We start from the raw sequence: 21,989 nt of genomic DNA on the forward strand, positions 1-21,989 counted from the left end.
GGGAAGGTATGACCTGTACAAAAAGGACGGGCTACAAATGAACCTGAGGGGGGCGAATATCCTTGTGGGACAGATTTGCTAGAACTGTAGAGGAAGGTTTAAACTAATTTGGCAGGGGGGTGGGAACCAGAGTGAAAAAAAGGAAACTATAGGCCAGTTAGTTTGACTTCAGTGGTTGGGAAGATGTTGGAGCCTATTATTAAGGATGAGGTGTCAGGGTGCTTGAAGGCACATTATAAAATAGGCCAAAGTCAGCATGGTTTTCTAAAGAGGAAATCTTAAATGACAAATCTGTTGGAATTCTTTTAGGAAATAACAGACAGGATAGACAAAGGAGAGTCAGTGGATATTGTTTATTTGGATTTTCAGAAGGCCTTTGACAAGCTGCCACACATGAGGCTGCCTAACAAGAGCCCATGGAATTACAGGGAAGGTACTAGTGTGCATAGAAGATTGACTGACTGGCAGGAGGCAAATAAAGGGGGCCTTTTCTGGTTGGCTACCAATGACTAGTGATGTGCCACAAGTGTTGGGACCACTTCTTTTCATGGTGTGTGTTAATGATTTGGATGAAGGAATTGATGACTTTGAGGCTAAGTTTGTGGACGATTTGAAGATAGGTAGAGGGGCAGGTAGTGTTGAAAAAGCAAGATATCTGCAGAAAGACTTAAGATAGACTGGGGGAATGGGCAAGGAAGTGGCAGATTTAATATAACATAGGGAAGTGATTGGTCGTCCACTTTGACAGAAGAAATAAAGGCATGAACTATTTTCTAAATGGAAAGAAAATTCAAAAGTCAGAGGTGCAAGGGACTTGGGAGTGCTAGTGCAGGATTCCCTTAAGGTTAACTTGCAGGTTGAGCTGGTGGTAAGGAAGGTTAGCATTCATTTACAAAGGACTAGAACACAAAAGTAATGATGTAACGCGGAGGCTTTATAAGACATTGATCAGACTACACTTGGAATATTGTGAGCAGTTTTGGGCTCTTTATCTAAGAAAAGATGTGCTGGCCCAGAGGCATAATAAATTAAGAGGCATAATATATCAGCCATACAAACAAGCTGGATGAACTCAGCAGGTCAGGCAGCATCCGCTGACTGCTCATTTCAACGGATGCTGCCCGACCTGCTGAGTTCATCCAACTTGCTTGTACGTCTTGATTTGACCACAGCATCTGCTGTGTACTTTGTGTTTAATATATCAGCCATGATGGACCAATGGAGCAGACTCCTACGTCTTACAGTTTTATGGTTTTATCTCAAAAGTTTCTTCCCTCAGGCAGTTAATCTGATCAACCATTCTAATTCACCCCACCCAATTCTCTCTATCTGTTATCTCAGTCTCTGCACTGTAAACACTTTAAACCATTTTATAATGCTGCTTACATTGTAAATACATGGTGCTATTTATGCACATTTTATTCCATCTCCATACTTTAATCTCTAACTTTAAATTTTATACAACGCTTTATTCTTTATAATTGTTTAATGTTGTTTTGTTGCACCAACACACCACACACAGCAAATTCCTAAAACGTGTAAGTGACTCTGGTGAATAAAGTTGGTCTCTGATCCTTGATCAATAAATTGGAATCTGAATTGGAATCGGACCAAGGATCTGGAAGCCGAATCTTCAGCTAGTTGTCATTCCACAAATGCTGACTGGTCTGCTGAGTGTTTCCAGCATTTTCTGTTTTTATTTAGAACTTCCAGCATTGACCTTTGGTTTTGAAAACTGTAAGACCATAAGACATAGTTGCAAATTAAGCCATTCGGCCCATTGATTCTTCTCCACCATTGCACCATGGCTGATTTATTATTCCTCTTAACTCTATTCTACTGCCTTCTCATAATCTTTGACACCCTTACTAATCAAAAACTACCAACCTCTTTTAATGGACCCGATGACTTGGCCTCCACAGCAATGAATTCTACAACTTCACCGCCCTCTGGCTAAATAAATCCCCCCTCTTGTCTGTTCTAAAGGGACGTCCTTGTATTCGGATGCTCTGTATTCTGCCCTCTGGTCCTAGACTCCCCCAATACGGGAAATTTCCGCTAGGGCGATGCCTTTCAATGAGATCCCTCTTCATTCCGCTGAACTACAGGCCCAGGCCCAAAGGAGATTGGGATATTCCCGAAACATCTGCAGCAGGAAAACTTTCCAGGATGAGGTGAAGCAGGCTCTACTGTTTCTCTCACCCCCTACCACAGCCCGAGTCCATTCAGTACCCGGCCATCTCTGTCCCTGGTGCTGCTGTTAGGCCAACCCGCCGTCCGCTGGAGGAACTCAGCGGGTCGGGCAGCAACTGTGATGTGAAGAGAATTGTAGGCGACCGAGTGCGTTATGCCACCCCCACCCGGGGAACATCCTGTCCCCCAGCCGAGAGCGACTAAAGTATTGTAGTAAATTAACAATAAAGGAAGCTTTCTTCTCAGGGCTAGCGTTTGTCTGGAAAGGGCACCGCAGATCTAAAACGCGGTTCTCTGTGTCTACCGGCCATCTGACAAGCACAGGGCGATGTGATCTGGTACCTGACACGTTGAGTTCTCCTCCCAGAAACCAGGCGATCCTCCCGCTGCTGAAGTCGCAGTCCTGGACCGTGTGGAAGAGCCGGTTCCACGCCAGTCTCTGCTTGGCCACGGTCCCCCAGAACGTCTCGGGATCCCTGACGGAGAAGTCCATCAGGTCGGTGTACGATCTCACCCCTGGGAAGGAGCTGATATTGAGAGCTGGCGATGCGGCGTGGAACGATCGGATCTGCCCGGATCCCAAACCGCGGGCAGAAGCGCTCGCTCTGGCCGCCCTACTATCTCTGACAGATCCACCGGGAAATGGGGGCCGCTTGAAGGGACTCCGCAGCATGCGGCAGCACCCAACGATCGTTGCCATGTTCCCCCGGACTATTTAAGAGTTTGCCGGAGCTCCCCGGAGGGGAAGGAGTTCCCTTGGAAAACGGCGACAAACAGGAGTTCCCCGGGCGCCTTGTCTCTCTCGGTGGAAGAGGAGGTGCCGAGTCTGAGTAGGGTCCGACCCAGAAGAGGAAGCTGTTGCTGCGTGAAGGTTGGGCTAAAAGGGGCCTTACCGAAGCAACAAAGCATTTTGTTAAATTGCCAGACCAGTATTTATTCTCAACAAACATCGCCAAAATAGATCAATCCCCTGTCGCAATCTGACTGTGGCGGGACCCTGCGCACTACGGCGGTGACTGACTGTGTAATAAATTTAATACCAAGAAAGAATGTCATATAGCGCCATATAAACAGAAGCCTTCTGGTTCTGTCCTAGCATTCCCTTTTCTAGAAAACTATTTTAACAAGCTTAATGTTCAGGTAAAGATCTAAGTTTAGAGATTAGCTTTCATTGTCACATGTGCATCAAACAGCAAAATGCGCAGTTAAATATACTTTATGTGCGCTTCGCAGTGAGTGAGTTATACCAGTGTAGCTGCCGGGATACCTTACTGCTCGTTACCACTTGGAGCCGTATTTCAGGTAATGTCCCGGTGATCCGTTTAGGAGAAAGGCATTCAGTTCAGAATCAGGTTTAATATCGCCGCGTACGTCGTGAAATGTGTTTTATGCGTTGTGGAAGACACCAGCTGTATGCTGGAAGTTCAAGAGCATCAGGGGTCAGAGCTATTAAAGAAACGTTGCTTGGGAAACGGAAAGGTCTGACGGTAGATAAGTCACATGGACCAGATGGGCTACGCCCCAGGGTTCTGAAGGAGGTGGCTGAAGAGATTGTGGAGGCATTAGTAACGACCTTCCAAGACTCACTAGTTTCTGGAATGGTTCCGGAGAACTGGAAAATTGCAGAAGACACTCCACTCTTCAAGAAGGGAGAGAGGCAGAAGAAAGGAAACTATGGGCCAGTTAGTCGGACCTCAGTGTTTGGGAAGATGTCGGAGTCGATGGTTAAGGATGTGGTTTCAGGGTACTTGGAGGCACATCATGAAATAGGCCAAGAACAGCGTGGAAAATCCAGGGAAAATCTTGCCAGACAAGTCTATTGGAATTCTTTGAAAATAATAACAAGCAAGAGAGATAAAGGAGAATCGGTGGATGTTGTGTACTTGGATTTTCAGAAGGCCTTTGACAAAGTGCTACACATGAAGCTGCTTAAAAGTTAAGAGCCCATGGTATTACAGGAGAAGTACTAGCATGGACAAAGCAGTGGCTGATTGGCAGGAGGCAAAGAGTGGGAATAAAGGAAATTAGGAGAACGGGCAAAGAAATGGCAGATGGAATACAGTGTCAGGAAGTGTTTAGTCTTGCACTTTGGTAGAAGAAATAAAAGAGTAGATGATTTTCTAAATAGAGAGAAAATTCAAAAGTAAGAGACACAAAGTAACTTGGGAATCTTTGTGCAGGATTCCCTAAAGGTTAACTTGCAGGTTTGAGTCTGTGTTGAGGAAGAAAAATGCAATGTTAGCATTCATTTCAAGGGGACTAGAATATAAAAGCAAGGATGTAATGTTGAGGCTTTATAAGGCTCTGGCGAGGCCTCACTTGGAGTATTGTGAGCAGTTTTGGGCCCCTTAGAAAGGTTGAGCTGAAACTGGAGAGGGTTCAAAGGAGGTTCACAAAAATGATTCCAGGATTTTCTTAAGTGAAGAGTATTTGATGGCTCAGGGCCTGTATTCACTAGAATTCAGCAGAATGAGGGATGACCTATCAAATGGTCAAAGGCCTTGATAGAGTGGATGTGAAGATGATGTTTCCTATGATGGGAGAGTCTAGAACCAGAGGGCATAGCCTCAGAATAGAGGGACATCCTTTTAGAATGGAGATGAGGAAGCATTTGTTTATCCAGAGAGTGGTGAGTCAGCGGAATTCGTTGCCACAGATTACTGTGCAGGCCGTCTTTATGTATATTTAAGGCAGAGGTTGATAGGTTCTTGACTGGTCAGGGCATGAAGTGATATGGGGAGAAGACAGGAGATTGGGGCTGAGAGTGAAACTGGCTCAGCCATGACGAAAGGGCAGAGCAGATTCGATGGGCCACATGGCCTAAATCTGCTCTATAACTTATGGTCTAATGGTCTTATGTCCTGGGTGATGGGGGTCCTAAATGTTGGATGTGTCTTTTTGGGGCATTGCTCCTTGAAGATATCCTGGATGCTGGGGAGGCCAGTGTCCATGATGGAGTGGACTTTCTGCAGCTTATTTCGATCCTAAGCAGTGCTTCCCACCCCACCCTCCCATACCAGATGGTGATTCAACCAGTTAGATTGCTCTCTGCGGTGCACCTGTCTTTAGTGACAAACCAAATCTCCTCAAACTCCTGATGAAACATAGCCACAGTCTTGTCTTCTTTGTAATTGCATCAATGTGTTGGGCCCAGGATAGATGCTCAGAGATGCTGACACCCAGGAACCTGGAAAAGCTCACCCTTTCCACTACTGATCCCTCAATAAGGACTGGTGTGTGTGCCCTTGTCTTACCCTTCCTGAAGTCCACAGTCGATTCCTTAGTCTTACTGACATTGAGTGCAAGGTTGTTACTGTGACACCACTCACCCAGCTGATCCATCTCACTCCTAAATGCCTTCCTATCACCATCTGAAATTCTGCCAATATTAGTTGTGTTGTCAGCTGTACCTAGTCATGGGTGTAGAAAGATTAGAGGAGTGGGCTAAGCATACCTCCTTGGGGGGGCTTTAAAGGCAATGTGGGAGTAAGTTCTCAGGGTGTACAGCTGTGAGGTGGAAGTCCTATTGGCACCCTGCTGCCCTCTGCCATGGTCCTGCCACTGTGCATTCACCACTTTCATCTAGTGAGCTGGGCCGGTACGAGACACAGTGTAACTCAGCAGTGAGGATTCTGTGCAGCAAAGCAGCTGGTGAGCCCTAGCATTCCTCTGCAGAAAAGACAGCAGCTGCAGCATTGAAGAGTCTGGAGTGGTACCAGTTCTTGCCTTTTGCGGAAGAGTAACTACAAGAGCATCCTCAATCAGCTTGCACTCAGTGGCCACCTAATTAGATACCTCCTGCACCTAATAAATGGGCCACTGAGTGTATGTTTGTGGTCTTCTGTTGCTGCAACCCATCCACCTCAAGGTTCCACATTTTGTGCTTTCAGGAATGCTGACCGTCTCGTAATCAATGGGTATTTGAGTTACTGTTGCCTTCCTAGCAGCCTGAGCCAGTCTGGCCATTCTCATCTGACCCCTCTCATTAAGAAGACATTTCATACACAGAACTGCCACTCACTGGATGTTTTAGTTTGTTTTTCACATCATTCTCTGTAAACACTAGAGACTATTGTGTGTGAAAATCCCAGGAGATCAGCAGTTTCTGAGATATTCAAAGCACCATGTCTGGCACCAACAATCATTCCACAGTCAGAATCACATAGATTATATTTCTTTCCCTTTCTGGTGTTTGGTCTGAACAATAATTGAACCTCTTGACCATATCTGCACGCTTTTATGCATGGAGTTGCTGCCACACGATTGGCTGATTAGTCATTTGCACTAACAAGCAGGTGTACAAGTGAACCTAATAAAGTCGTACAGCCACACAGTCATCGAGAAGTACAGCACAGAAACAGGCTCTTTGGTCCATCTAGTCCATGCCAAAACCATTTAGACTAGCTACTCCTGTCGATCTGCACTGGGACCATAGCACTCCATCGTCCTTCGATCTATGCACCTATCCAAACCTTTCTTAAGCATTGAGATCAAACTCTTGTGCTCCACGTGTGCTGGCAGCTCATTCCACACTCGCATGACCCTCAGAGTGAAAAAGATTCCCCTCATGTTCTCCTTAAACTTCTCACCTTTCATTCTTAACCCATGACCTCTGGGTGTAGTCCCACCCAACCACAGTGGAAAAGGCCTGCTTGCATTTACCCTATCCATATCGCTCATAATTTTGTACACCTCTATCAAATTTCCTCACAATCTTCTTTGTTCTAAGCAATGCATTCCTGACCTATTCAATCTTTCCTTATAACTCAGATCCTTCAGAGCCAGCAACATCCTTGTGAATTTTCTCTGTACTCTTTCAACCTTGTTTACATCCTTCCTGCACGTAGTTGACCAAAACTACACACAATACTCCAAATTAGGCCTCAACAATACAACTTCAGCATAACATCCCATCTCAATGCATTAATTTACGAAGGCCAATATGCCAAAAGCTTTCTATATAAACCATCTACCTGTGACGCCACTTTCAATGAAAAATGGACCTGTATTCCAAGATGCCTTTATTCTATCACTCTCCTCAGAGCCCTACCATTCACTGTGTAAACCCTGTCCTGGTTGGTCCTACCAAAGTGCAAAACTTCGCACTTGTCTGCATTAAATACCATCTGCCATTTTTCCAGCTGATTCAAAGCCTTCTGCAAGCCAGATAGCCTTCCCTGCAGTCCTCTACATCCCTAATCTTGGTGTCATTCACAAATTTGCTGATCCAGTTAGCCATATTATCATCCAGATCATTGAGATATGACAAACAACAAAGGACCCAATACTGACAACTGCGGCACACCACTAGTCACAGGCCTCTAGTCAGAGAGGCAACCCTCTACTGCCACTCTCTTGCTTATCCCACAAAGCCAATGTCTAATCCAGTTTACTACCTCATCCTGAATGCTGAGCAACTGAACCTACCTGACCAGCCTCCCATGCAGGACCTTGTCCAAAGACTTACTATAGTCCACGTAGACAACATCCACTGCCTATCCTTCAGTAACTTTCCTGATAACTTCCTCGAAAAACGCTATAAGATTGGTTAGACATGACCTACCATGCCCGAGCCATGCTGTCTATCCCTAATCAGTCCATGTCTATCCAAATAGTCATATATCCAGTCCGTTAGAATACAGTGCTTCCCAATAACTTTCCCACAACTGATGTCAGACTCACTGGCCTATAATTTACTGGTTTCTGTTTAGAGCCTTTTTTAAACAGTGGAACAAGCCTGACTATCCTCTGGTACCTCTCCTGCCGCTATGGATGTTTTAAATATCTCTGCTAGGGCCCTGGCAATTTCTGCACTTGCCTCCTGCAGGGTCTGAGGGAACACCTTTCAGGGCCTGGGGAATTATCCACCCTGATTTGCCTCAGTGTAGCAAGTACCTCCTCCTCTGTAATCTGTACAGGGTCCATGAAGTTGGTGCCGTTTTGCCTCACTTCTGTAGACTCTGTGTCCACCTCCTGAGTAAATACGGATGCAAAGAATTCATTGAAGATCTCCCCCGTCTGCTATGGCTCCACTCCCATGCTGGTCTTCTAGAGGGCCAATTTGGTTCTTGCAATCCTTTTGCTCATAACATATCTGTAGAATCCCTTAGGATTCTCCTTCACTTTGTCTGTTTGAGCAACCTTATGCCTTCTTTTAGCCTTCCTGATTTCTTTCTTAAGTGTTCGCTTACATTTCTCGTACTCCATAAACACCTCATTTGTTCCTACTTGCCTTTTCCTGCTATTCACCTCCTTTTCTCTCTTAACCAGGGCCTTACACCTGTTATCTTTACCTTTTATTCTGACAGGCACGTTCAAGCTTTGTACTCTCAAAAGGAGCCATTTTCTCAGCTTAGGAACACTGTGTCAACCAATTGGGTTTCTCTGGTGAAGCCAGAAGATGGGAATAGTCCTGTCAAAATTCGCCATCTGAATCATCATTTACCCCTCAGGCAGGAAGTATATACTGACCCAGAGTCTGACACGGAACCTAGACCTTGTAGAACTCTGCACAGAAGTAGGAAAACAGAAAGGCAACAAGCTGATTTCAGTGGAATGGCCTGAAGAGGAAGCAAATGAACACTGGACAGACTCAGAGGATGAGGAAATGGGAGTGTGGTTTACATAACCTTAGGCAAACTCCCCAAGAGCTGATGAAGAGGTGTCTGAATCTCTCAGCCCTGGCCCCGATACAGTGGGAAGGACTACCAGTGGATAGTCAGACATGATAATTAACAGTAAAAGGAAGCTGGGCTGAAATGTCATTGAAGATAAAGCTGAGTTCAGTCACAGGCAGGGGGAGCAGAGTCACCAGCGGGTACAAGTGAGAAACAGGGGAAGGCATCCACTCGGGGTGGCTGGGGCGGAAGAAGCTGAAGATGAGATAAGCAGGTCTCAGAGAGTCAGGAAACCCCCAGATAGCCAGGCTTATAATGCACCTGGCAGAAGTGTTATATCAATCCCAATAGTGAGATATGTTACTTCCATTTACAAATGGATTGGTGGTCCTGAAGTCACGAAATTCATTTGAGTACTGTGTTAGCAATGGTTTGATAAGTTCTGAAGACTTACAAGATCATGAGGATATCACTGCCTTTGGTGAGTGGGGAATGCAATGCCCTGGTTAAGAACATGGTTATTGTATTTTATTTCAGCAGTTTTTCTGCAAAACACAGTGTATTCTGTTAGTTAAGCTCCATGGACTAGTGCGATGGCTTCTGCTAAGATAAGGAGGTGTTTGCTCAGCTTAGGAATGCTGTGAAAACCGATTGGGTTTGTTCTGTAACATGCTGTCCAGTGGGATGCCGTGGAACATTCGAGAGAGCTGGGTGGGATCGGATTTCTGAGGGACGGTGGTCAGGGTTTGGGTCTTTTTGTAGGGAGGTGTTGGAAGAGAAGGGTTTCATTAGTATCATACATGATTGGCAGAGCTTCAAGTTACATTCAGAGGCTACTTTACTCGGTACCTCCTGGACCTAATAAAGTTGCCGCTGAGTACGTATTTGTTTGTGCTTTTCTGCTGCTGAGCCCAACCACTTGAAGGGCTGATGTGTTGTGTGTGCATTCAGAGATGCTCTTCTGTAACACTAGGTTATTTGAGTTACTTTCAACTTGAACCAGTCTGGCCATTCCCCTCTGACCTCTCTCATTAACAATGCATTTTTGTCGACAGAACCGCTGCTCGCTGGAAGTTTTTTTTATCTCTCTGTAAACTGTTGTGACTCTGTAAACACTGGATCTCTGGGCTGCTGGATGGGGAGGAAAGCGATTTAGCGCCCTCTGGTGCACAGCTTCTATACTGCTTCAGATACCAAAGGAAGCATTAACATTTCGTTTTACTTCAGTGATATTTTTGGTGTGTACACAATGTTGAAGTATTAATAAATCTTATAGTCAATCTTTTATCGACATTAATGCACTAAACAAAACTAGAACATGTCCAAAATATGCCCTTCACAGAAAGTTTTGAATGGTTTAGTGACTAAAAGAAACACTTGCAATTATTTTCTTGTTTTCATGTCCATTATGGAAGACAACAAAGTTTTTTACACTCAGTATATACTTACGGTGTGGAATGGTAGCCTAGTGGTTAGTGCAACGCTGTACAGCACCTGTGATCCCCAATCGGGGTTAAATTCCAGCTTCTGTGCGTAAGGAGTCTGTACATTCTCTCTCGTGTCCAAGTGCTCCAGTTTCTGCTCATATTAAGAAGGCACATGAGTTAGGGTTAAGATTAGTGAGTTGTGGGAATCCTACGTTGGCATCAGAGGCGTGGCGATACTTGCAGGCTGCCCCCAGACAATCCTCGGACTGTGTTGGTCCTTGATGCAAATGGCACACTCCACTGTATGTTTCAATGTGCATGTGACAAATAACACTAATTGTAAACATTAGAATTGTAATCACAGTTGTAGTGTAGAACGTGCAGCAAACAATCTGCACAGGAAGCTCCCACGGAGACAGTGTGGCGAAATATTTTTCACCCTGAGAAAAATGCTTCTTCTGGATCCCTTCACCAGAGAGGACAAGCAATTCCACAGCTCAACCTTCCACAGCGTGGCCTGCTGCCCTCTGCAACCTGAGAGAGGGACTTGAACCCAGCTAGCTTGTAGAAGGGCGGGATTGAGTAGGAGGTGTAGTTGGAATACTATTTACATTTTTATATCAGGAAGAGTTACTGACAAAATGCCAGCAGAAACAGTGAGGAGAGATAAGTGAAAGTGATAAGGAGGAGGAGCTAGACAGATAGACTGCCTATGCTTAATGTACATAAATCACCTGATCTAGAAGGTGGTAACAAAGGTTGCCAGAGGAGAATTTTAAATGGCTTGCAATCTCCCAGTACTTCCCAGCATCAGGACTGGAAATGGCAAATGGGGTGTGAAGTCAGAATTTGTTGTATATTAGAGCCAATTCCAGCACAATAAATCATGTTTACAGCCTGACTGAAACTTTTAAATACTACAAACAGTTGAAGAACAGTGAAATTACACTCAATGGCCACTTTATTAGATACCTTCCTGTACATAATAAAGTGATCACTGAGTGTATGTTCATGGTCTTCTGCTGCTGTAGCCTGTCCACTTCTGGTTTCGACATGTTGTGCATTCAGAAATGCTCTTCTGCACTACAGTGTTGTAACACGTGGTTATTCGAAGTGCTGTTGCCTCCCCGACAGTTTTTTCCAGTCTGGTCATTGTACTTTTCAACAAGGCATTTTCCGCAAAGAGATGTTATTTCCAATCCACGCTGACTGTGGTCTCCCAGTGAGGAAGTCAAGGATGCAGTTGCAGAAGGAGGTACAGAGGCCCATGTTCTCGATCTTGTTGATGAGTACTGGGGGGATGATTGTGTTGAACACTGAGCTGTAATCAATAAGCAGCAGAATTACTTCTATAGTCCAGGCGATCCAAGGTCGAGTGGAGAGCTAATGAGTTTGCATCGCTCTCGACTTTTTGTGGCGATAGGCAAATTGCAGCAGGTCCAGAGCCTTGCTTAGTCAGGAGTTGATTCTGGCCGTGACCAACCTCTCAAACCACTTCATCACAGTAGAGGTGAGTGCCACTGGGCGATAGTCACTGAGGCAGCTCACCCTGCTGTTCTTGGACTTGTGTAGTTCTGGATCACTGGTCTTGAATGTCACAGATCTGGCCATCAGCTGACTATGAATCTCCTGCTTCACCCATGGCTTTTGATTTCAGTATGTCTGGTATGCTCTTGAAGGCACACACGTCCACACGAAGTTGGTGACAACTGTGGCGCATTCATTCAGATTCAAAGATAAATCCTTGAATGTCATCCAGTTCATTAATTCACAGCCGTCCTGTAAGCACTCCTCCACCTCCCTTGACCATACTTTCTTGGTCCTCAGCACTGTGCTGTGGCCTTTAGCCTCTGTCTGTACGCAGGGAGTAGAAGTACAGCCAGGTGATCTGACTTTTCAAAGTGTGATCATGGGATAGCACAGCAAGGGTTCTTGATGGTGGTGCAAGAGTGGTCAAGTGTGTTGGCTCCTGTAATCCCACAGGTGATATGTTGGTGGTAGTTGTTCAGAGCTGGCCTGGTTGAAATTTCCCACAATGAGAGTGAAGGTATCAGGGTGCACAGTTTTGTGCCGTAGATTATGTTGCTCATCCTCTCCAGTGCCTGTCTGATGTTGACCTGAGGTGGAATATACAGTGCTACCAAGTTAATGGCGGTAAACTCCCTCGGTGGATAAAATGGATGACATTTAATCAACAGGTGAGCAGGACAGAGACAGAACCATCACGCCTGTGCACCATGATGAGTTACTCATAAAACATACTCCAGCTCCTCTGCCTTTAAAAGACTGAGCTGTCCTGTCTTTGCTTAGGATGGTGAAACCATCGAGCTGCAGCAATGTGTCCACAACAGCAGGGGATAGCCATGTTTCCATAAAGCAGAGTACACGGCAGTCCGTTTGTCACAACCACAGAGTCTGCTGCAGGGTCTATGGCCCACACAGGCAGACTGCGCAACAGATTTGGCAATTGTGCTCGTGAATTGTCAGCTAATCACTGTTTTATTATGACAGCATTTAACTCCTTTCTTTTCATTGTAGCACTTTTCGAGACTTGAGCAAAGCACAGCAATGTCACGCTGCCTACTTGCATTCAACCTTGCCTGAGAAAGTGGACTATTCACTTGGCTGATGCTGAAGACAAGCATTATTCATTTTATAATTAGTTATTCCTTTCAGCCGCCATGTTGGCATCTAGTTTTCCATTTGAGAGTTTTGGTTAATGACCCTACGTGGCCTAGTGGTTATTGTTTTCCTTTCCCTTAAAATCCTGTTCACATTCAAGTCTGTGAACTGTTGATCCATTTTGGTGTCGCTCTCTCGCCATATCTGAGCCGCTTGAGTCATATCTGAACTCGTGACAACAAGCCTCGACCACACAAAGATGGACCCAGCAGAGAGAGAACAGCTGACTTTGACCCTGAGAATCATTGGTCAGGCAGGGTGTCAAGCTATAGGGGATTAAATCTGTTCTGGGTGAAGTTACTGAAGCAATGAGACAGATAATTTTGTGCTGACAAGCCCAGTCGCATCTGGAGGAACAGGTATCATCCCTCGCAGCAGCTGTTCAGCAGCCCACTGCAGACAATTGGAGTCAGGTGTCTGCGATTTCCACTCTTATAGCCGCGTAGATTACTTTTTAGAGCAGCTTAAGCTTGAGCCTACTCGGGGAAAGGCGATCTTACATTGGGTGTTGTGCAATAACCCAGATCTTAACGCAAAGGAACCCTTAGGAGGCAGTGATCATAATATGGTTGAATTCATACTGCAGTTTGTAAGGAAGAAGCGTAACTCACATGTATCACTATCACAATGGAACGAAGGGAATTACAGATGCAAGAGAAGAGGAGTTTGCCCAGGTGGATTGCAGGAGGGTACTGACAGAGCAGAGGTGGCTGGAGTTTCTGGGAATAGTTCACAAGGCACAGGATAGATATGTCCCATGGAGCAAGAAGTTCTAAAATGGCAGGGCTAAGCAACTGTGGCTGAGAAGGGGAGTTAAGGACTGCATAAAAACCAAAGAAAGGGCATATAAGGTAGCAAAGGTGAGTGGGAAGCCGGATGACTGGGAATCTTTTAAAATCCAACAAAAGGCAACTAAAAAAGTTATAAGGGAAAGGATAAAATATAAGGACAAACTAGCCAGTAATATAAAGCAGGATATGAAAAGTTTTTTTCAGTTATATAAAGAATAAAAGGGAAGTGAGAGCTGATATTGGACCACTGGAATATGATGCTGGTGGGGCAGTAATGGGGGACAAAGAAATGGCAGATGAACTTGATAAGTACTTTGCTTCAGTCTTTACTGTGAAAGACACTAGCTGTGTGCCAGAGGTCCCTCAGCGTCAGGGAGCAGGAGTGGGTGCCATTGCTATTACAAAGGAAAAAGTGCTAGGCAAACTGAAAGACCATAAGGTGGATAAGTCACCTGGACCAGATGGACCACATCCCAGAGACCTGAGAGAGGTTGCTCAAGAGATAACGGATGCATTGGTCACGATCTTTCAAGAATCACTTGATTCTGGTATGGTCCTTGAGGACTGGAAAATTTCAAATATCAATCCACTCTTTAAGAAGGGAGGAAGGCAAAAGAAAGGAAATTATAGGCCAGTTAGCCTCACCTCAGTGGTTGGGAAAGTGTTGGAGACCATTATTAAGGACGAGGTTTCGCGGTACTTGAAGACTAATGATCAAGTAAGTCAAAGTCAGCATGGTTTTTTGTAAAGGGAAATTTTGGCTGACTAATCTGTTAGGATTCTTCGAGGAAATAACAAGTAGGGTGGACAATGGAGAGGCAGTGGATGTTATTTACTTAGATTTTCTGAAGGTATTTGATAAGGTGCCTCACATGAGGCTGCTTAACAAGATAAAATCCTATGGTGTTACAGGAAAGATACTGGCATGGATAGAGGAATGGCTGACAGCCAGGAGGTAGTGAGTGGGAATAAAGGGGACTTTTCTGGTTGGCTGCCGGTGACTAGTGCTATTCCTCTGGGCTCAGTATTAGGACCACTACTTTTCATGTTGTTTGTCAATGGTTTAGATAATGGAATTGATGGTTTTGTGGCAAAGTTTGCGGATGATACAAAGATAGGTGGAGGGGTATGTAGTGCTGAGGAAGCAATGCAATTGCAGCAGGAATTAGACAAATTGGAAGAATGGGCAAAAACGTGGCAGATAGTATACAATGTTGGGAAATGTATGATAATGCATTTTGGTAAAAGGACAATAGTGCAAACTATTATTTAAATGGGGAGAAAACTCAAACATCAGAGGGGCAGAGGGACTTAGGAGTCCTCGTGCAAGACTCCCAGAAGCTTAATGTACAGGTTGAGTGTTTTGTAAAGACAGCAAGTGCAATGCTGGCATTTATTCCAAGGGAAATAGAATATAAAAGCAAGGAGATAATACTGAAGATTTATAAGACACTAGTCAGGCTGCACTTGGAGTATTGGCAACAGTTTTGGGCCCTTATCGCAGAAAGAATGTATTATCCTTGGAGTGAGTCCAGAGAAGGTTCACAATAATGATTCTGGGAATGAAGAGGTTAACATCTGAGGAGTGTTTAGCAGCCTTGGGCCTGTACTCACTGGAATTTAGAAGAATGCACGAGGATCTCTTTGAAACCTACTGAATGTTGAAAAGACTAGATAAGGTGGACATGGAGAGGATGTTTCCCCTGATGAGGGTATCCAGAACCAGAGGGCACAGTCTCAAAACAGAGGGGTGACCCTTTGGAACAGAAGTAAGAAGGAATTTATTTTTTTAGCCAAAGAGTGGTGAATCCATGGAATGCTCTTCAACAGACTGCGGTGGAGGCCAAATTCAAGGGTGTATTCAAAGTGGAAGTTGACAGATACCTGATTGGTCGGGGCATCAAGGGATATAGTGAGAGGGCAGGTGTATGGAGTTGAATGGGATCCAGGATCAGCAATGATGAAATGGTGGAGGCAGACTTGATGGGCTGAATGGCTTAATTCTGCTCCTATGTCTTATGATCTTACGGTCCCGCTGGTACAGCAATCTTGCTCTGAGGTTTTCAGTTTTATTTTCCAGAGACAGTACGTTCACCAGCAGGATAACCTGGAGGGGAAGTCTAAGGCTCTGCAGTTCAATCATACCTGTAGAATGGCACAGCATCCCCGATTCCATTTTCTTAAAGAGGAATTGCACTCATGACCCAACTCTGCAGTCCGAGGTTCAGTAGGTTTCCTGAATGATTCAAAACGATGCTACTCACTGCGGTACATTGTCCTAAATGGGAATATCTGATCCCATCAGAGCTGCACGTAAACAAATCACCTGCACGTAATGGTGCCATCTTACTGGAAATTTTACTGCCATTTTTGTTTTCCTTCATTTCTCTTCCTTCTGCTACAAATCATACTGAACATAACCTCAAGGTGTATGAGCCAGTAATAAATTAAAATATCTTTTTGAAATTGACAGCAAATTGAGTCTACAAGTAATGATAAGCATTACTGAACAATCACAAGGAGCAGGCTTTAACTTGGGAATACAATGATGACAATTTGCTTTGTGTTGGGGAATCAATTCTAAGATTAACAAAGGAGCAAAGGTGAACTGAGATATAATTAAGTCCTTTGCAAATGTCTTCTGAGTCCCCTTTATTCTGTGCCAGATTTGAGTTCCAGTGTTTAGTGCTTTTGGTAACATCCCAACTAAATTCACATGGAGCCTGCATCAGGGAAATGAAACCAATTCCATTTGGTTTACTTTTGCCTTCTCCGATTCCTAGTGAACAGATGAGTCCAATTCCCTCATGAACCTGCAAGATTCTCCAAAATGGTAGCAGGGTGGAGAGATTAGAGGGGCTGGGATTTTGTCCCTTAGAACAGGGAAGGAAATGGGGAAGTCGGTAGACGTGTTCAAATTTAATGAGCTTTCACAGATTTGTGTTTACACTGGCAGAAGCAGTAACCAGCAGACATAGAGAAATAAAAATAATATTTTTCACACAGTGAATTGTTATACACTGGTTAAAAGGAGAGTAAAAGGAAGTTTAATAACAAGCTGCAAAATGGAATGGAATACATGAAAAGGAAAAGCAAGTCACATCTATGAGAACGGGCAGTGAAGTGTAGACAGTCCAGATTATTAAGATGGGCTGAATGGTATTCATCTGTACTATTTGATTCTGTTTCAGTTCCCACACTCCTTTCAACATGAATACTATTCTCTTTCAATCTTTTTATTAATATTTAAAATATTATGAATGAGATACAATTCAAATAATGGTAAGGGATTACAAATATATAGACTCCCATTATACATAAAGAAATACATAAGCAATGAATACAGCATAAGTAAGTTTCCCAAAACATAAACCATATAGTATATATGTGAACAAGGTAAGTTTAGATATTCCATAATATATAGTATAAAAAAGAGAAAAAAAATAATAAATCTATCTAAGAAAGTTAGCTAATCTACTAATCTAGTATCAAGAAAAAGAAAAAAACAACAAAGAAAAAAAAACTAAAAAAAACTTTTAAAAAAAGAGAAAAAAAAAGGGCTGTTCATAGTATCTCACAAGCATACATAAACATCAATGACGTCAACTCCGATCCTCTCAACATACATACGATTAAAACTGAAAAAAACCGATAAGCCTGGCACAGGGCCATTACATCATATGAAAATATTGAATAAATGGTCTCCATATCTTTTCAAATTTAATAGAAGTATCAAATACAGCACTTCTAATTTTTTCTAAATTTAGACATAACATAGTTTGAGAAAGCCAATGAAATACCGTGGGAGGATTAATTTCCTTCCAATTCAACAAAATAGATCTTCTAGCCATCAAAGTGAGAAAAGCAATCATTCGACAGGCGGAAGGAGATAAGTGAAGTAAGTCCATCATCGGTAAACCAAAAATTGCAGTAATAGGATGGGGTTGTAAATCAATGTTCAGTACCGCCGAAATAATATCAAAAATATTTTTCCAATATTTTTTCAAAAGTGGACATGACCAAAACATATGAGTTAAAGAAGCGATTTCTAATTGACATCTGTCACAAATAGGGTTTATATGAGAATAAAAATGAGCTAATTTATCCTTGGACATATGGGCCCTATGTACAACCTTAAATTGTATTAATGAATGTTTGGCACATATAGATGATGTATTAACTAATTTAAGAATTCTATCCCAATTCTCAATAGGAATAATAAGATTAAGTTCTCTTTCCCAATCATTTTTGGTCTTATCAAAGGGCACTGAACGTATCTTCATAATTATATTATAAAGTTTTGATATAAGCCCTTTTTGAAAAGGGTTTAATTCAAACAAACTTTCCAAAGTATCTGAAGACAGAGAATTTGGGAACGAAGGAAGTACCGTACTTAAAAAATGCCTAACCTGTAAGTATCTAAAAAAATGAAATCTAGGCAAATTATATTTATTAGCTAATTGCTCAAAGGACATAAAACAGTTGTCCAAAAATAAGTCGGAAAATCTTAATAATCCCTTAGTTTTCCAAGCCAAAAAAGCTTGATCTATAATTGAGGGGTGGAAAAAACAATTAGATACAATAGGACTATTTAACACGAATTGAGTCAACCCGAAAAATTTCCGAAATTGAAACCATATACGTAAGGTATATTTAACTATCGGGTTGTCGATTCGCTTCGGCAATTTAGAAAGAGCAAAAGGGAGAGATGTCCCTAAGATAGAACCCAGAGCATAAGCAGAAACCGATTTGGTTTCCAAACTCACCCAATGAGGGCCAAAAGGACCATCCCATTCTTTCAACCAACATATCAAATATCTAATATTAACTGCCCAATCTAATATTAACTGCCCAAGCATGAATACTATTAATTGTATTCCACAACCAATTACTATAACTCAGCCAAATACACTCAGTAGCGTCTTTATCAGGTATTTCCTGCATTTAATAAAGTAGACACCAGTGTACATTTGTGGTCTTCTGCTGCTGTAGACCATCCACTTCAAGGTTCAGCATGTTGTGTTTTCAGAGATGCTCCTGCACATGATAATGCATGGTTATTTGAGTAATTGTCACTTTCCTGTCAGATTGCACCTGTCTGGCCATTTTCCTCTGACCTCTCTCATCAACAGGGTGTTTCCACCCACAGAACAGTCGTTTACTGGATGTTCCTTGTTTCTTGCACCATTCTCTGTAAACTCTAGAGATTGTGGTGTGTGGAAATCACAGGAGATCAGCAGTTTCTGAGATACTCAAACCACCCCATCTGGCACCAACAATCATTCCATGGTCAGAGTCACTTAGGTCACATTTCTTCCCCATTCTGATGTTTGGTCTGAATAACCACTGAACCTCTTGACCATGTCTGCATACTTTAATGCATTGAGTCACTGCCACATGATTGGCTGATTGGATAGTTTTATTAACGAGCAGGTGTATCTAATAAAGTGGCCACTGAGTGCAAAACACATAAAATGAAAAGGCAAAACATGTATACTGAAAATTGTAACTTTATTCTGCTTTACACATTAATATCTAATACTTATCAAATCTTGAGAAAGGAAAATAGATTACATATAAAATTTTTAATATATCCATACAGCAAAAGTGCTTTTTGAGAACACAACAAACCAAGACTATTGGTCTAAAACTGGACTAGTCCCACAGATTGTAGCTTTATCTGCTATAGAATAGTTTATAGTTCCTACTTTTAAGAATGTTCATCCTGAGGCATATTTCCAACCATAGGTCATTATGAAATGAGGATGGCTTACTAATCACTCTGAGTATTGGTTGAACATTCAAGTTGGGAAAAATGTACAAAACTACACCATGAAAAAAAAAGCTCGAGATGTCAATTCTTTATATTCTGCTGGAGCATTTTAATTGAAATAAACTCACTGTTGAAGCCAGTCCTATTTATACTGGGTGACACTGGGGTCAGTCAGTCATGATCAGAAGGTCTCAGTTTGCCTTGAAGGACTTGCTTCGACATGACATCAATTTGTGCCATTACGATTTGAGGAATATCTACCATCCACTCCACAGTTTGTTTTAAGGATGCTCTTTGTCAACCAAATGTGGAGTCAAAGACTGCTTCACCACGCCAAAGTAGATCATTCATTCCATCATGCCCATACCATCTCTTTCTCTTTGCCTCCATGATGCTGCCTGACCTGCTGAGTTCCTCTGGCATTTTGAGTGTGTTGCTGATAATTAGTAGCTTATCAAACCGCTCTACTGTCTGCCTTTGGTATTTTCTCCGTCTGTAGCAATAACTTTGATATTAATCACCACGCGGGTCCCTCACTCATAGGTTCAGCCTGTATGCTCTGCATATTCTCTCTACCTGGCATGCTGCACCTTTATGTCTGCCTCTCTATCTAGCCATTAGGAACAGCATCATCTTTAATCTGATCTCACAAGTTACACTCATCATTTTAATTCCAAAATGTCGTTATTGCTCAGTCAGATTCTAATATCTCACCAGCAATCAGTATTATGAAAGTATCCAGCTATTCCAGGAAAAGCCTCACCACCTACTTTCTTAGCAACACACTCAAAGTGCAAGAGGAACTCAGCAGGTCAGGCAGCATTTAAGGAAATGAATAAACGGTCGACAATTCGAGCCGAGACTCTTGAGGGCTGGAAAGGGAGGGAGAAGGTGACAGAATAAAAAGGTGGGGAGAGGGGAAGGAGGAGAGCCAGAAAGTGATAGGTGAAGTCAGTTGGGAAGGAAAGGGAAATGGCTGAAGAGGAAGGAGTCTGATTGGAGAGGAGAGTGGACCATAGGAGTGAAGGAAGGAGGAGCAGACCCAGCGGAAGGTGATAGCCAGGTGAGAAGAGGTAAGGGGTGTAGAAGAAGAGGGGAGGAAGAGAGAAAGGAAGTTAGCAGAAGGAGAAATCAATATTCATGCCATTGGGTTGGAAGCTACCCAGACAGGGTGTTACTCCTCCACCCTGAGGGTGGCCCTATCTTGGCAAAAGAGACCGTAGACTCATGCCAGAACAGGGATGGGAATTGGAATTAAAATGTTTGGCCATCAGGAAATTCCACTTATGGCAGGTGAAGCAGAGGTGACTTTCTAATGTTTTAACTGCATGAATACATGAAAATTCTGCTGCAATGGCTACAGCAGGAAAAGAAGAGTTGACACTATTAGGAAGAATCACAATGGTCTGTTGTCCACCCTTTGTTCCATCCACTTGAAAATATCCCAAAGGACAAGACAATGTTTAGGGTTATGGCTCTGAACAAAATATTAACAGGTAACGCTGATCTTGAACAGTACACAGGAATGTAACATTTTTGTCAAAACAAAACTTTAACAGAGGTTTTAAAATATATACAATTTATCATTAATCACACAAATATTCACTTCATACCCAAACCTAACAGTTGGAAATCTTATTAACAGAATCAAAAAGACCATCAGCAAAGTCTGCCTCCTAATTTCTTGTTGTTCCCGTTTAGGTCAGTTTGTGTCACAGGATCGTTGTTGAACTGTGAAGCTTTCAGGATTAGGTCAGGGTTCATACTCTGCATTCCATCCAGGGAGGTAAACGGGATGTTAAACATTTAACCAAAGTGTTTGGGAGGTAAGATTGATGCAAGGCTTTAGAAAAGTCCAACTTAAAGAATTGTATAAATCCTTTAGCACGGCTTCTGAACACTGAAGTTATTTTACACAAATCCATTAGCCACTGGATTGCATTCCTCAGCACTCATCCATCTCTCACTGGAGCTTGTGCCTGTATTTTCAATGTATACGTAATAAATCTAATTGTTAAGATCTTTAATCTCTTTAAATCCCACAGTACTCTGGTATTATCCATTGCATTCTATAGCCAACATTGCTTCCTATTACATCAGAGCCAGCACCGCACATTACCCACAGCATAAACCCCAGTACCCATCAGTGACCCAGAGCATTGCACACCAAACCCCATGCACTCTGCCTTGCCTTCTTAAATTCATTTAGTGTAGTTGACATTGATGAGAAAATAATTTATTCCCCATCCCTAATTGCCTTAGAGTTTAGCAGCTTGCTAAATGACTTCAGAGAGTAATTAAGAGTCAAATAAATTGATGAAAATGTGGAACTGGATATGAGCTAGTTGAGGTTTCTAATACTTCCTGAAATGGGCATCACTGGCCCAGGTAGGTTTTTATGACAATCTAGTAGTTTCAGTGGTACCATTATTGATATATTTTATTCCACATTTACAGTATTTACTTGATTGAATCTAAATTCTCTACTGTTTATAAAGGGATTCAA

The 21,989-nt window shown here is 42.8% G+C and overlaps 1 protein-coding gene and 1 long non-coding RNA gene across 2 annotated transcripts in view; one reads left to right on the plus strand and one right to left on the minus strand.

The window, feature by feature from the left end:
* LOC140730696 (acetyl-coenzyme A synthetase 2-like, mitochondrial) overlaps positions 1–3,076 on the minus strand; it is a 71,059-nt gene extending 67,983 nt beyond the window's left edge. The window contains exon 1 of the mRNA XM_073051486.1: positions 2,536–3,076. Coding sequence (XP_072907587.1) covers positions 2,536–2,893 — 358 coding nt within the window. The 5' untranslated portion in view covers positions 2,894–3,076. The remainder of the gene's footprint in view (positions 1–2,535) is intronic.
* Positions 1–21,989, plus strand: part of LOC140730698 (uncharacterized) — a 119,208-nt gene that overhangs the window by 16,486 nt on the left and 80,733 nt on the right. The window lies entirely within an intron of this gene.

The sequence above is a fragment of the Hemitrygon akajei genome, chromosome 7 (genome assembly GCF_048418815.1).
Source record: "Hemitrygon akajei chromosome 7, sHemAka1.3, whole genome shotgun sequence".
Classification (NCBI taxonomy): Eukaryota; Metazoa; Chordata; class Chondrichthyes; order Myliobatiformes; family Dasyatidae; genus Hemitrygon; species Hemitrygon akajei.